This window comes from Euprymna scolopes, chromosome 25 (genome assembly GCF_053919585.1).
Source record: "Euprymna scolopes isolate OS-2025 chromosome 25, ASM5391958v1, whole genome shotgun sequence".
NCBI classification, from domain to species: domain Eukaryota; kingdom Metazoa; phylum Mollusca; class Cephalopoda; order Sepiida; family Sepiolidae; genus Euprymna; species Euprymna scolopes.
In genome coordinates this window covers 25,930,138-25,944,146 of record NC_136506.1, presented here as the reverse complement: position 1 = coordinate 25,944,146, position 14,009 = coordinate 25,930,138, and the positions used below count along the sequence as shown (strand labels likewise).

Sequence of the window (14,009 nt, the reverse complement as noted above, 5' to 3'; positions counted from 1 at the left end):
ATAGATGCTAATATAATTGATAATAGATTTAATGCCGTAAATGATTAGATTTAATGCCGTAAATAGATGCTAATATAATTGATATTAGATTTAATGCCGTAAACAGATGCTAATATAATTGATAATGGATTTAATGCCGTAAACAGATGCTAATATAATTGATAATGGATTTAATGCCGTAAACAGATGCTAATATAATTGATAATGGATTTAATGCCGTAAACAGATGCTAATATAATTGATAATTGATTTAATGCCGTAAACAGATGCTAATATAATTGATAATGGATTTAATGCCGTAAATAGTTGGTAATATTTAATGCTACTAAGCTTCTTTCCTTTAACAACTACAAAAATCTTTAAATGACCTCCCTGATGAAATTGTGTTCGAGATGGGTATATTTGCTGCTGACACCATGCTCTATAATAGATATGACAGAAAAACGAATGTACATATATCTAAGGCAGAAAGCTTTTGGGCCGTAAATGGATGTTAGCATTTAATGCTACTAAGATTAAGCTTCTTTCCTTTAACAATTATAAAGATCTTTCTCAATCATCGTTTGCTATGACACACACATACAAAAAAAATACTCTATCTGAGAGATCTTCATTCAAGCTCCTCAGCTCAGCTTAACATTCACAGGCAACATGCACTGGGACAAATAGATTGAGGACATTGACAAGGCTGCTGCAAAAAGGGTGAACGTCTCCTATCATGTTAGAAAATTACTCACACGAGATATTATCATATATTTTTGCAACGACATTCATTCACCCGTGCATGGAGTATTGTTGTCGCATTTGGGTTGGTGCATCTACCATGAGTCACTTCCTCTTAGACAGTGACCAAAAAAAGAGTCTCCAATCTAATAGGTCCCACACTATCGACCAAGCTCCAACATCTGTCCCATCGTCGCTGTGCATGTTTTACAAGTGCTTTAATTGAATGTGCTCTGATGAACTCTAAGCGCTTGTGCTCCTTCGGCGTAGATACTCCCGACTAACCCGACAAAGAGCAAAATCTCATCCTTTCACTGCTGAGGTCGCTAAATGCCAGAAAGCCTTCTACTCTAATAATTTTATTCCTCGCACTGCTAAACTTTGGAATTCCCTCCCTGTTTCATGCTCCACTAACTGTACTAACCTACAGAAGTTTATAATATGGACAACTATCTCGGGACTCAAATTCACACAATCTCCTTTTAGACATAATCCAAGAGTACAAAAAAAATGTAAAATTTTATTATTATTATTATTATTATTATTATTATTATTATTATTATTATTTAAATCGACTTTCTATCGTGTCTTGATCCTGGATATGACCTTAAACTATATCCGATGGTGAGGCCCCAGCTTGCAGGCTTTAGGGTATGTGGAGCCACCCTTTAATTGCCAGTGCTCCCAGGTTCACTCTACCCCGGAGTGGTAGTACCTGTTAGGGTCCTAACTATGGGTTAAATAGAAACCGATTTGCAAAAAAATATATATATTAAAAAAATTTTCTTCAAAATAACTGGATTCGGCATTAAATAACCTGAAAAGGGTTGATATACCGTAAAACAAAAACAACCAAACCAAACTATTGTTTCTTTTCTCTATTCGTCTTTTTGAATAGATTGTTTGGCGGATTGGTAGCTGACGTTCAGCGAAAGGCCAAGTGGTATTACAGCGATTTCAAAGACGGTCTCCACTTGCAATGCGTGGCGAGTATTGTATTTCTCTACTTGGCAACGTTGACCCCAAATGTGACGTTTGGTGGTTTACTGGGACAAGCCACCGACCAATACATGGTGAGTTATTGGTATAGAATATAAAGGGCCACTTGTTTGTGTTTGTATATAATTTTATGTTTTTAATTCTATTCTCAGGTTGTAATAAAATAAGTTTCTAATTAAACAAAGCTTATTGTCCCATTTGTTATTTAAACCTTTGAGTACTGGAAAGTATTACATAGAGTGTTTCATAACACAAAAGTGTTTGATAGCTGCTGCTGCTATTATCATCATCATCATCATCATCATCATCATCATTATTATTATTATTATTAACCTTTGGATGTTTTAGTTGGATTTTTTCTTGGACATCAGGTCAATTCCTTTGACTTTAGACATTCAAGCGGTATTAACACTATCGCCGTTCCTAACAGGCAAGCCTTTGCAAAATTGGAAAAGCAATTCTCTTGTCAATCTGATTAAGCCATTTATTATTATTATTATTATTATTATCATCATCATCATCATCAAGGAGACCCGATGTTGCCCGGGATTAAATGATGGTCAACGGATGTTTCACACTGTTTCCATATTTTTATTGGCATCGAAATCGATGGAGTCACCAATTTTTTCAATCAAATCAATTGATTTGTCTGCTCTAGTTGGAGAGACATAGCCTACGAGATTGAGATTCTGCATTTTTTATGATTTTAAAATATATAATTGCAATGCAAACTCGAGCTGACCGGGTAACCCATCCAGTTAATTTTTCTCGTGTATATATATATATATATATATATATATATATATATAGATATATATATATATATATATATAGGCAATTGCCTGTCTAGCTGCATTGAGGAATTGTGAAACAGTGAAACAGTACTGTATGTGGATGATCATCATGCTCCCTATCTTGGGTTGAGCATATTGGGAAGTGATATACAAACTGCCATTAGCGTATTAAGCGACGCTGTTTGTGTAAACAAATCGAGCAGAGGCAGCATTTGGACAATGTCAAAATATTGTTAATTCATTACCCATACAACAGCAGCCATATAGCGCAATGATGAGAAGCCTAGAGACAGTTCCCTGTCTAGCCACACTGATGAGCTGTGAAACAGCAAAACAGTACTGTATGTGGATTACTATAACACTTCCTATGTTAGTGTATTAATGGACGCTCTTTGTGTAAACAAATCGAGCGGAGGCATTTGAACAATGTCAAAATATCGATAATTCATTACCCACACAGCAGCAGCCGTATAGCGAAATGGTGAGAAGTCTTGACTGACATTTGGACGGTCGGGTTTCAATTCTGGCTTGAGGAAGTTGCCTGTCTAGCCACACTGATGAGCAGCGAAACAGTACTGTATGTGGATGATTATATATATATATATATATATATATATATATATATATATATATATATATTGTGTGTGTTTGTATGCATGTGTGAATTCGTTCCGATTTTTTTTAAATATCACACGAAATTACTTTATGTGCATGAGAATGTTTTTACATAGGTTTTGTATCAGAATATGTCTGATAAGTATCGAAAATCGATAATCAAAAAAAAAATTTGATTAAAGAAAGAAGTCCGATTTTGACCACAGTAAACACTTTTATACAACCTAACATCACAAGTGCATTTGAGAAGTTTTATTATCGCCCAAGCAGAAGGGCCAGCCGTATAAAATCAAACTATGTTCTTTTATAAGACGGAGCATGTTCAAAATAGATGTTTCTTTTTAGAGTGCATTGAACCATAATATTTGACTTTGGCATTTTAAATTTCAAGTCAACTCATTATTTACAGATACTTTTATAAAACCAACAGTAGATTCTCTACAGTGCAATGTAGATTACAATGTTTTGTGGACTAAGTCACTACGGGGCGGCATGTAAATCTTCCTTCCGTTACACGGAAGGGGGAGAGGGGTCAAACTAGAGCAGGAAATCAATCGATTTGATTAAAAAATCGATTGATTTCATCGATTTTGATGACAATATCAGTATGGGAAGGTGGAAGGTTGATTTATTGATCTTCATTCAATCCCGGACAAGATCGCCTATCTCTGATGCATGTGTGTGTGTGTGTGTGTGTGTGTGTGTGTGTGTGTGTGTGTGTGTGTGTGTGTGTGTGTACGTGCGCCCATGCATGTGTGTGTAGTCACCCTCTTATAGTAAATTGTACCAAAGAGAAGATGAGCGAGAAGATAGTTCACGTAGAGGTCAAGTTCATTAAAAATATAATACCCTCTCACTGACCCCCCCCCCCAACTGAGCGAACCACGTGACCTCTTTACATTATTAAAACTAAACTCTATTTTATATTATTCATATTGATCGGACTATTGTTCTCATCCTCAGTGTTATTTGTGCAACGTTTCGGTCAGATTGTCCTTCGACCTTCATCAGGCATGTCGATGATGAAGGTCGAAGATTAATCCGACCGAAACGTTGCATAAATAACGCTCAAGATGAGAACAATAGTCCGCTTTATACAAGTAATATAAACAATCAGCCTATATCTACAAAAATTCAGAAATTTAAACTATTTTGTTCTTTTTTTCTCACGCACCCCTCCACACACACCCCTCTACACACACACACACACACACAGGGTACAATGGAATGCATATTGACAGCAGCCATCACAGGAGTACTTTTTGCCTTATTTGGCGGACAACCCCTCAACATCCTTGGCAGTACGGGACCCATGTTGGTGCTGGAGATGATTCTCTATAACGTCTGCAGGTAAGCATCTGATAAATTATGCACAACAAAAACTCGTCTAACTACAACCACTATAAATGTTTTTGTTTTTTTTCCTTCTGTGCACCTTAAACAAAACATAGCTTCCATAAGCAAATTTGTTTCCAAGAACTACGCGTTGGTGACACATAATATCATGGGACTATTTCCCAGCTCAGTACACCGTAGTCGTTTTCAAGTCCAATGTAAACAAATTTTTGTTTCGCCATGCTTTTAAATAATCCTACTTTGCTCAGTTCCAACCCCGCTACCAATTCTGAAAAATTCAATAAACTCATCAGCCCTTATACCCGAGTGGCCTTTGGGCTTCGATAAGCGACGACTCATCGGCATATAAAAATATTCTGTTCTACATTATGGTGCAACCAAATCAAAATGCATAAAAGTAGTGAAATAATTTAATAAAATTGGTCGATTTTTCATGATGCACATTCAAGAGTTTAGTAATGCCTGATGATCCCTGCAAATTCTCATTTAGTTTCGTCCCATAGAATCAAAGATATGAGCATTTCAATATTCTATTTGGCTAGAAATATATATATATATATATATATATATATATATATATATATATATATATATATATATATATATATATATATACTAGCATATCAGCCCTGCGTTGCCCGGGTGTTTAGAGGTGTATGTTGAGCAAAAAAAAAAAAAAAAGCCGTCAATTTTTTTAACTTTGACCCCTATTATGACTCCTTAACATTTATTGTTTTGGACTCAAATCAAGTAATTAAGTTAGATCCATGTCCAAGGAACCTATATCTAAAATTTCAAGTGTTTAGATCCAAAATTGTCGGAGGAGTTTGGTAGAGTTCTCAAAGGTCAAATCGTTGAACTTTAACTCCTTAACAGCCAAATTTCTGGCCGAAAACCGATCACAAAGATTTTCCCAAATCTCAGTACCCTGTATATCAAATTTTGAGTCTGTAGACTAAAAATTGACAGAGTTATTGCGTAGGGAAATGTACACAGACACACACACAGACACGTTCACTTATATATATATATATATATATATATATATATATATATATATATATATATATATATATATATATATATATCCGAAACCCTATGGCCTTGATAGAAGGGAGACTAAAACTTACTGCTATGGTTTCAAATGATCTGAAATAACAGCAAAAGAAGACTTGATTCCAAATATTTCTCATATGTTATATCTCCCCTCTATTGGAAATAGGGTGCGATTATGAATATCTCCAGTATCAAATAATCTTTACACACTGTGAAATGTACTTGATGTGTAAAAACCAAAGAGGGGAGATATAACATATGAGAAATATTTGGAATCAAGTCTCCCCTGGCTATTATTTATGGTGTTTTGAAACCATAGCAGCAAGTTTCAGTCTCCCCTCCATTAAGGCCAGAGATCTTTGGGGAAATATCAGATATTTTGTAATATATATGCAAAACTAGTAAAAAATGACTATGATTGAAACATTTTATGGCTGTAAAATGTGTCAAAACTAGGCTCTTGGTTATGGATGATCCCCTTTGCGTGCGACTTTAAGGGCAAATGTCACATAGACCACTAAACGAGTCATGTCATTACTTTTCCAACGAGCCTTCATTTGTTAAATTCTGATCAGTAGTCGCTGAGATACTCGTTGAACATTGTGTCTCTTGGGCATGAAAGAAGGCTCCTATGGTTCGTGGGATGACCAACTAGTAAATAGTCTGCAACAAAAAAAAAAGAAACCCGGGTTTCATCTAATAGACATGGGATCATGTCTTCTTTTATATGGTGACAATTTTATCGTCCCATCGTGTAGTCAAGATTTGCCAGAAATTCAAGGACACATCCCTGCTGCTAACACATGTCCATGACAGGAGTTGTTTTCTTAGAGTCTTACACTGTCAATATCTGCAACAGATGAATGAAACTTTCAGGTCATGAATGCATAACTTCAGCAGTCATCATAACAATGCAATTTGTAATTCCCTCTGTTCCATTTGGGCGAATTAAAACAAGATGTATTACTTCTGGAACGCTCCTCGTGTATATATATATATATATATATATATATATATATATATATATATATATATATATATATATATATATATATGAGAGAGAGAGAGAGAGGGGGGAAAAGAATGATTCTAGATGTTAAACCAATGTAACTCTGGAGTTTAGAAAATAGTTGCCAATAACATAATAATATCTGTATCATTGTATATTTTTCTTTAGTTATACAGACATTACGTGCTACATATGTGCATACATGTTTCAGCTGTGATTTCTCTCGAAGTGAAGCATCATCAAGCTACTTGTCTCAAGAGTAGCCAATAATGTTTGTATAAAGAATATAATACTATATATATATGCATACATACACTATAATATATACACTATATATATATGCATACATAATACTACATACATACATGCATACACTATAGTATATATACATACATACATACATACACTATAATATATATACTATATATATACATACATAATGCTATATACGTACACACATACACTATAATATATATATAATACATACATACATACATACATACGTGTGTGTGTGTGTGTGTGTGTGTGTGTGTGTGTGTGTGTGTGTGTCTCTTCTGTGTGTGTTCATTAATTAATATATAAATTTGCGTATGTTTTCCTACACAGTGATAAAGGCTTTGATTTCCTTCCAATGAGATGCTGGATCGGCATTTGGACCACCGTTTTTCTCCTGGTTATCGTCATGTTTGACCTGAGTGCTCTCGTCCGCTACATCACTCGCTTCACGGAAGAGAGCTTTGCCTCACTGATCGCCATCATCTTTATCGTGGAGGCCTTCAAGAAGACATTCGGCATCTACAAGGAGTCGCCCTTTCAGATGCACGTCTCCGCCGACCACATATACACATGTCAGTGCGTTCCGAGAAACCAGAGCCTAAACAACGGAAGCCTCTTTGACGGGAACGATACTTTTACGTCCGATGGCCAACTTTCGCCATGGGCCAATGGAACATCTCCCGACCTCAGCAAATTCTTCTCTGTCTACAAATGTTTAAATAATGGTGGAGAGCTCGCTGGTCCCGACTGCATGTACGCTCCTGATGTCTTTTTCCTCTCGCTCCTGCTTTTCATAGGTACTTTTGTCGTAGCGAACGGTTTGCAGGCTTTCAAAACCAGCCGATTTTTCCCAACATGGGTAAGTGATTTTTTACTGCTATATGTTTGGTGATCTTGTGTTATTTACTGCCCCATTACTTAATTTAATCACATAAATTAATATACGAAAGTATAAATTTATGCGTAAACTTTAAGTATTTACTTCAACATTGCTCTATACGTAGGTAGAGCTAGGTAGTAAGTTATAAAAATATATATGGCAATTAAGCTACACAGAATATTTTGCATTTAATCCACGCTAGGATTCATCAGGCTTATGCGAGGAGTTTTTATTTACGTACCTTCTATTGAGTTTTTATTTAGTCAATCAGCTTTCTAGTTTCCACCGCACCCTTCGTAATCAGCCAATGAGCAGGCACTCACAGGACAAAGGCCCAGTTGACTTCCGGTTCATCCGTTCCTTTGTATGTGCTGTTTTAGCAGGGAGCGTAGGTATCTAGTGTCCTGACCTATTTTAAATCTAGGTTAAAAAAACGTTTATAAGTTTTTTTTATATAGATGTACATAATAATACTTTGATAAGTATGTTTTAACTTAAATAGGGATGGTATAATAAAATTGTGGGGTCTGCGATTGCGCCTGGCCTCCATAGAATGGACATAGGCACAAATTTTGATTAAGGCTTTTCATATCTATCTGCGTAAGTATACTTTGATAATTATGTTTCAGTTTGAAGAAATATGGTATAATAAAATTATGGGGTGTTCGTTCACGCCTGACCTCCATAGAATGTAAATATGTCACAAAGTTTAACAAGATTTTTTAATATAGATCCACAGAATATTGTGATAAGTGTTTCAGTATGAACATGTATGGTATAATAAATTATGGGGTTTATCTATTTTATTTTTACTTTCATCATATTTTGCTTTGGTTTCGATACCCCCAAATTCGAAACTATCTCTTTACAACCATTCCTTTTCATAACCTATCATACTTTCATAAATCAGAGTCCATTTTCTGTAGGCTGGTTTTGAACCCAGTCAACGACGGATACTTTTGCTAGTATATATATATATATTTATTTATTTAAAAGGGCGGGATTTGTTTGTTTATTTTCTTTCTTTCCATTTTCCAATCTCCGAATTTTTTTTATTTTATATTTTCATCAAAGTTGTATAAGTTGGATCCATATCTTTGTTTTTGCTTAGCGAGCGCTTTCGACTGGAACACTTCCGCCATCTTTAGGCAGATTATGTCATTTGAGTTTAAAAAAATTACGTTTTTTTTTTATTACGTTTGGTATTATATGTGTTCAAATTGTATATTTTGTCATGGTCACGTGTTGGGGTGATTTATTAAATGGGTGAACAATTTTTAACGGAGAGGGGAAGTTAATATTAATATTTATGTTGTATTAAATTATATTTATAATTTTTTTATATACATATTATCTAGAATTTTTTTTTCTTTTTTTTTACATAGGCATCACCACATTATCAAGGCCAAGAGGCCACTCAAGGATAAGGGTTAAAGAGTGTACATTAGAAATTGGACAATATAGTAATCATTAGTAATGAAAGTTTGGTAAATTTGATAACTTATATGGAACGGCTCATCAAGAACTTATTTACGTTAGACTTAAAGACAACCATATTGTAGTCAGCTGGAAAGCAGGAAAATGGAAGACAATTCCACAGTTCTAAGAAAGAAGCTCTGTTCATGGAATCTACGTTTAGGTTTAGGCACAGATAAAGAGTGGGGGGAATTTTTGATAGTGTTTACAGCTAGACGAGTGTTTCTTGTGAAAGTTTGGTGAGGGGGGACCATAGATTGGAGCTCAGTCGAACACTTTCCGTGAAAATAACGATACATCAGAGACAAACTCGCAACATCTCTTCTGTGAGATAGAGGTTGCAAGGAAGAGAAAAGGACATCTCCTACGAGGCTACGAAGTTTATTTTGAACTCTATCAAGGCAGGCCAAGTCCTTTCTAGCAGCTCCTGTCCAGATGTGGCAATAGTATTCCATCCTTGGACGTACCTGGCTCTTATATAGATAGAGAATTGCATCAGCAGTGAGATATCTACAGGATCGATAGAAAGATCCCACCATTTTTCCACCATTTACGAACCTATACATTTTAACATGTTCCGACTGCATTCATAATTTATATTATTTATATGAAGTGGTTTCGCTTTTATGTATATACAAAAAATGTCAATGTAATTTAACGCAATGTAAATATTTATATTGACCTCCCTCTCCGTTAAATTTTTTTTACCCATTGAATTAACCACCCAAACACGTGACCATGACAAAATATATAAGTTTTAACACATGTAATACCAAACGTAATTTTAAAAATGTAATTTTAAGTACCTGAATGACATAATTTGCCTAAGGATGACGGAAATGTTCCAGTCGAAAGCACTTTTTATGCAAAAAACAAACATATGGATCCAACTTACACAAATTTTGATAAAAATATAAATTTTAAAAAATTCGGGGATTGGAAAAGGTAAAAAAGAAAATATTCAAACAAAAAAAAAATCTGGCAGATCCTGGGTGTGGCAGCAGGACTCGGTACCGGCCCACAAGTTCAAAGAGATCCAAGCTTGGCTTCAGAAGGAATATTACGACTTTGTGCCCTCCTCTTCCCGGCCTGAACCTGCTGGACTACTTCGTTTGGTCATACGTTGAGAACATCACCAACTTGACCTCCCACAACACCAAAGCCAGCCTGATCGCCGCCATCCGCCGGGTATTCGCCGGGTATTCGCCGAGCTCATGCCGGCGCTTGTGGAAAAGTCATGCTTCCAGTTCTGAGCCCTTATCGAGGTGGTGATTGTGGTTGAAGGCGGCTAGATGTACTACTGCTCTACTACATAATCAAGTTACCTGAATTGATTTTTTCAATAAAATTTTTTAAATAAGGCTGTAGTGTTGTTTACTGTAAAGGAGTGACACATTTATCATTTCACCCTGTATATGTATAAGATACAAATTAAAAGAGTTTTGAAGCATCACATATTTTTTTTCTACAATATTAAGGGCGAAATGATAAGAGGGGAGAATAAAACCAATATGTCTTTATGAGAATAGTGAAAGAAATGCGCAGAAATTATCATTATTTAATCCTTTTTTGTTCTAGAAAGAAATTACCACTTATTGAATCCCGAAGGCAACTCGAGAATAAGTGTTAATAAGTGTACGATGGTCATCAGGACAGCAGCATAGTAATAATTGTGTTTTGGCAACAAATGAACAAAACAAAGCTCTATAGCAAAGTTTTACTTTTTATTATTTGGATAATGCTGACTATTTTCATCTTGAATGTCATTTTCGTAATCATTCGGCCGATGAAACCTCCGACCTTCGTCAGATGCGTCTTGTCTAACTCAAGAATCTTTATGTTGAATGCCCATGAAGACACGGTGCAATGAATAAAAGTACTGTGCACAATCAGTTCTAAATAACACTATTTCAGAGGTTGAAGGTTCAATCCTCACTGAAGGCGATACTGATTAAAAACAAAATTAAATAGTGCATATATATTTTCAAACGTAAAAACACACTTGTGGGAGGGGATTTGAGTTTTATTGGAAGTTTAAAACCAATAAATATTTATTATTTTATTATTACTCCAAGCAGCAGAATATCTTTTAAAACAAAATCAAATAAAAAATATAATTAAAGCAATCGTTTTAGCATCCTACTGCAGGAAGATGTGACACAAGGTCAACAAGTGGGGGAGAGTCCAGCTAGCGCCCTTAACCGAGGAGCACTCTAGCCTTTTAAAAATTACCTGGGCAGCTCTGTCAGCACTATCTGATCAGAGGACAGCCACTCAAGGAGCAAGCCTAGTAGTGTGGATCTCCCAGAATGAATACCTCGGTTTCCCAGATAAAACGACACCAACATGATCCAGTTTCTGCCGAACTGATTGTTGAGCTCGGAGCATTGACTAGTATGTGGATGCTATCACAACCTGACGTTAAATGCATGGCGTAAGTTGCTATGTCGATGTTTAGATGCAACTATATTTATAGATTTGAGTAAGTCTATTATTTATAAAATGGGTAGATCAGCTTATTTCATTAAAATAATTTATGTGGGTAATAGTAAGGATTACTTTTTCAGCTTTTCAGATTCTGTTATAAAGAAACATTTAAACAGTACAAGGTGCGTAAGGTAGAAAAACAGAAAATAAAACTGTTGAATCGTCGAAATTTATACTTTCTTGTAACAAAATAAATAAATATAATATTATTCTACGTTTTATTCTGTATACTAGTCTGGGGGTCCGGCGTTGCGGGGGGTGTTTGGAGGTGCGTGTTGAGCAAAAAAAAAAAAAAAAAAGTGGTAGTTGGTAGGTAGGCTTGAACCCGTACCACGAAGGAGAAAAAGAACGTAAAAAAAAACACACACACAACAAAAAAATACATGACGTCTTTGCCGTTGCGTCCATCGCCAAATCGGAAGTGACGAAAGTATAAATTAAGGCTAGTCAATCGAAAAGAGGGGGATGACTTTCGAAAATATCGGCGAAAAAAGCGACCCCTCCCTGTAGAAAAGTGCCCAGTTGAGGATGAAGGAATTAATGTTTTTAGCCAATTTTTCGATATTTGTCGTCCGAAGGGTAGAGCTTCAAAACGATACCGATCTCGTGAAAATCCGTCGCTTCTGTCAAAAGTTTTAGGCAGACATACATACATACATGGTGATGATTGCAACGTCTTGTCAGACGAGTGCCACTCCCTCAGACATTTAAAATCCATGAGCCCAAATATCTGAGGGAGTATCTATACAAATATGATGTTACAGAGTCTTAGCTTTGTACGACAGCTAAGTCTCTCTCTCGGTTCAAAATGTTTAGATCCAGCAACAAGCAAGAGCAAGATAGCCAGCAACAAATTAAACTGCAGACCAGCTTAATGCGGGCACTGGTCTTCCGCTTTATTGTTTTTTAAATCAGAGATTTGCTTCTCCTAGAAAGGTTGCCTTCACCACGGCTTACAGGAGCCCTCTCTACCCCAATACACATATACACACACACAAATATACACGGTGCTAGTTGGCCGTTGACCCAGATAAAGAGTTCATTCACCCTTTGGAAGGTCTTATTTTTAATCCTTCAGGGAGACTAGCCGCCCTCCTCACCAAACAAGTCTGGTGGGGGAACCAGTTTAGTCGCCGGTGACCCGACCATGAGGCAGGTAGTACTGGGTTACATGGTACCAGTAGCATATGACATGACCTGACACATATCATGACCTGATACATACATACATACATACATACATACATACATACATACATACATACATACATACATTTAAACAGACAGGTGAGATTTATATATATTATATATATTATAGATATCCTCCAGCAGCTTCTATCTCCGATTTAATTCAAGTTTGAAAGCGACTGCAAGCTTTGACCTTGTGACCTTAATGTTCTCCACTGCTCGGGCTATTGCTTCCATCAGCATTTGGTGTTATGAAGATGTTTATTATCTTCCTTTTCAACGACGCCCCACGCATTATAATCCAAAGGATTAAGGTCTGGTGAGTTAGGAGGTCATATGTTTGGTGTGACACGATCATGAAAATCCTTGGCCACCCAATCTTGAGTTTTGACAGCGTTATGGGATGTTGCCGAATCTTCCATTAGCTACGTTGTCTATCCAAGGCTTAACAATGGATTGAAGAGTATCGACATAGGCATATGCATTGACTCTAACGTTATGTGGAGAAAAAAGAGAAGGCATGATGTACCCTTCACTGCTAACAACATCAAAACCATCACTGTTGCTGGAAACTTCACGTGCATAACAGTTGGAACTTCAATGGGGTCCGCACGTAATCATTTATCATTTCTTCAATTGACTTTTTCATCCTGGTCGAAGTTTCATCGGGGAAAAACCATAGACACCATTGTTCTTCTGAATGTTTCAATTTGTTTACGAGTCGTTTTGCACGCATTAAACGATTCTCTTGAGTTTTTGTTGACACAAACTGACCTTGTATCCGAACTCTTAATGAACAACACTACTTATTGTTCCTTCAGACACTCAAAGATCTTTGGCAAGATGTCGCATTGATGGCCCTGGATTTTCCTCGATTATGCTATGCATCCTGCTGGCAAACTCAGGTGTTCTGAGTGAGTCAGAACGTTGACAATGCTGTTTTCTCTTGCTCGTGGCCAATTCATCACTAGGGCTAAGACAACAGCATAATCTTTTCATAGTTTTGACTCTCGAGTATATATCCGTTGATATCTTATATGTCTTTTATATAGAATGATGTGGTTCTCGATTGATTAACTTTGTCTAATTGTGTCAGATATACACTCGAGAGTAAAAACAATAAAAAATAATATTCTGTTGTCCTAGACCT

The 14,009-nt window shown here is 36.2% G+C and overlaps 1 protein-coding gene across 1 annotated transcript in view; it reads left to right on the top strand.

Annotated features, from left to right (window-relative positions):
• Nucleotides 1-14,009, top strand: part of LOC145247302 (electroneutral sodium bicarbonate exchanger 1-like) — a 252,873-nt gene that overhangs the window by 202,817 nt on the left and 36,047 nt on the right. The window contains exons 10-12 of the mRNA XM_080108923.1: nt 1,622-1,796; nt 4,348-4,481; nt 7,159-7,687. Of these exons, the coding sequence (XP_079965049.1) occupies nt 1,622-1,796; nt 4,348-4,481; nt 7,159-7,687 (838 nt within the window). The remainder of the gene's footprint in view (nt 1-1,621; nt 1,797-4,347; nt 4,482-7,158; nt 7,688-14,009) is intronic.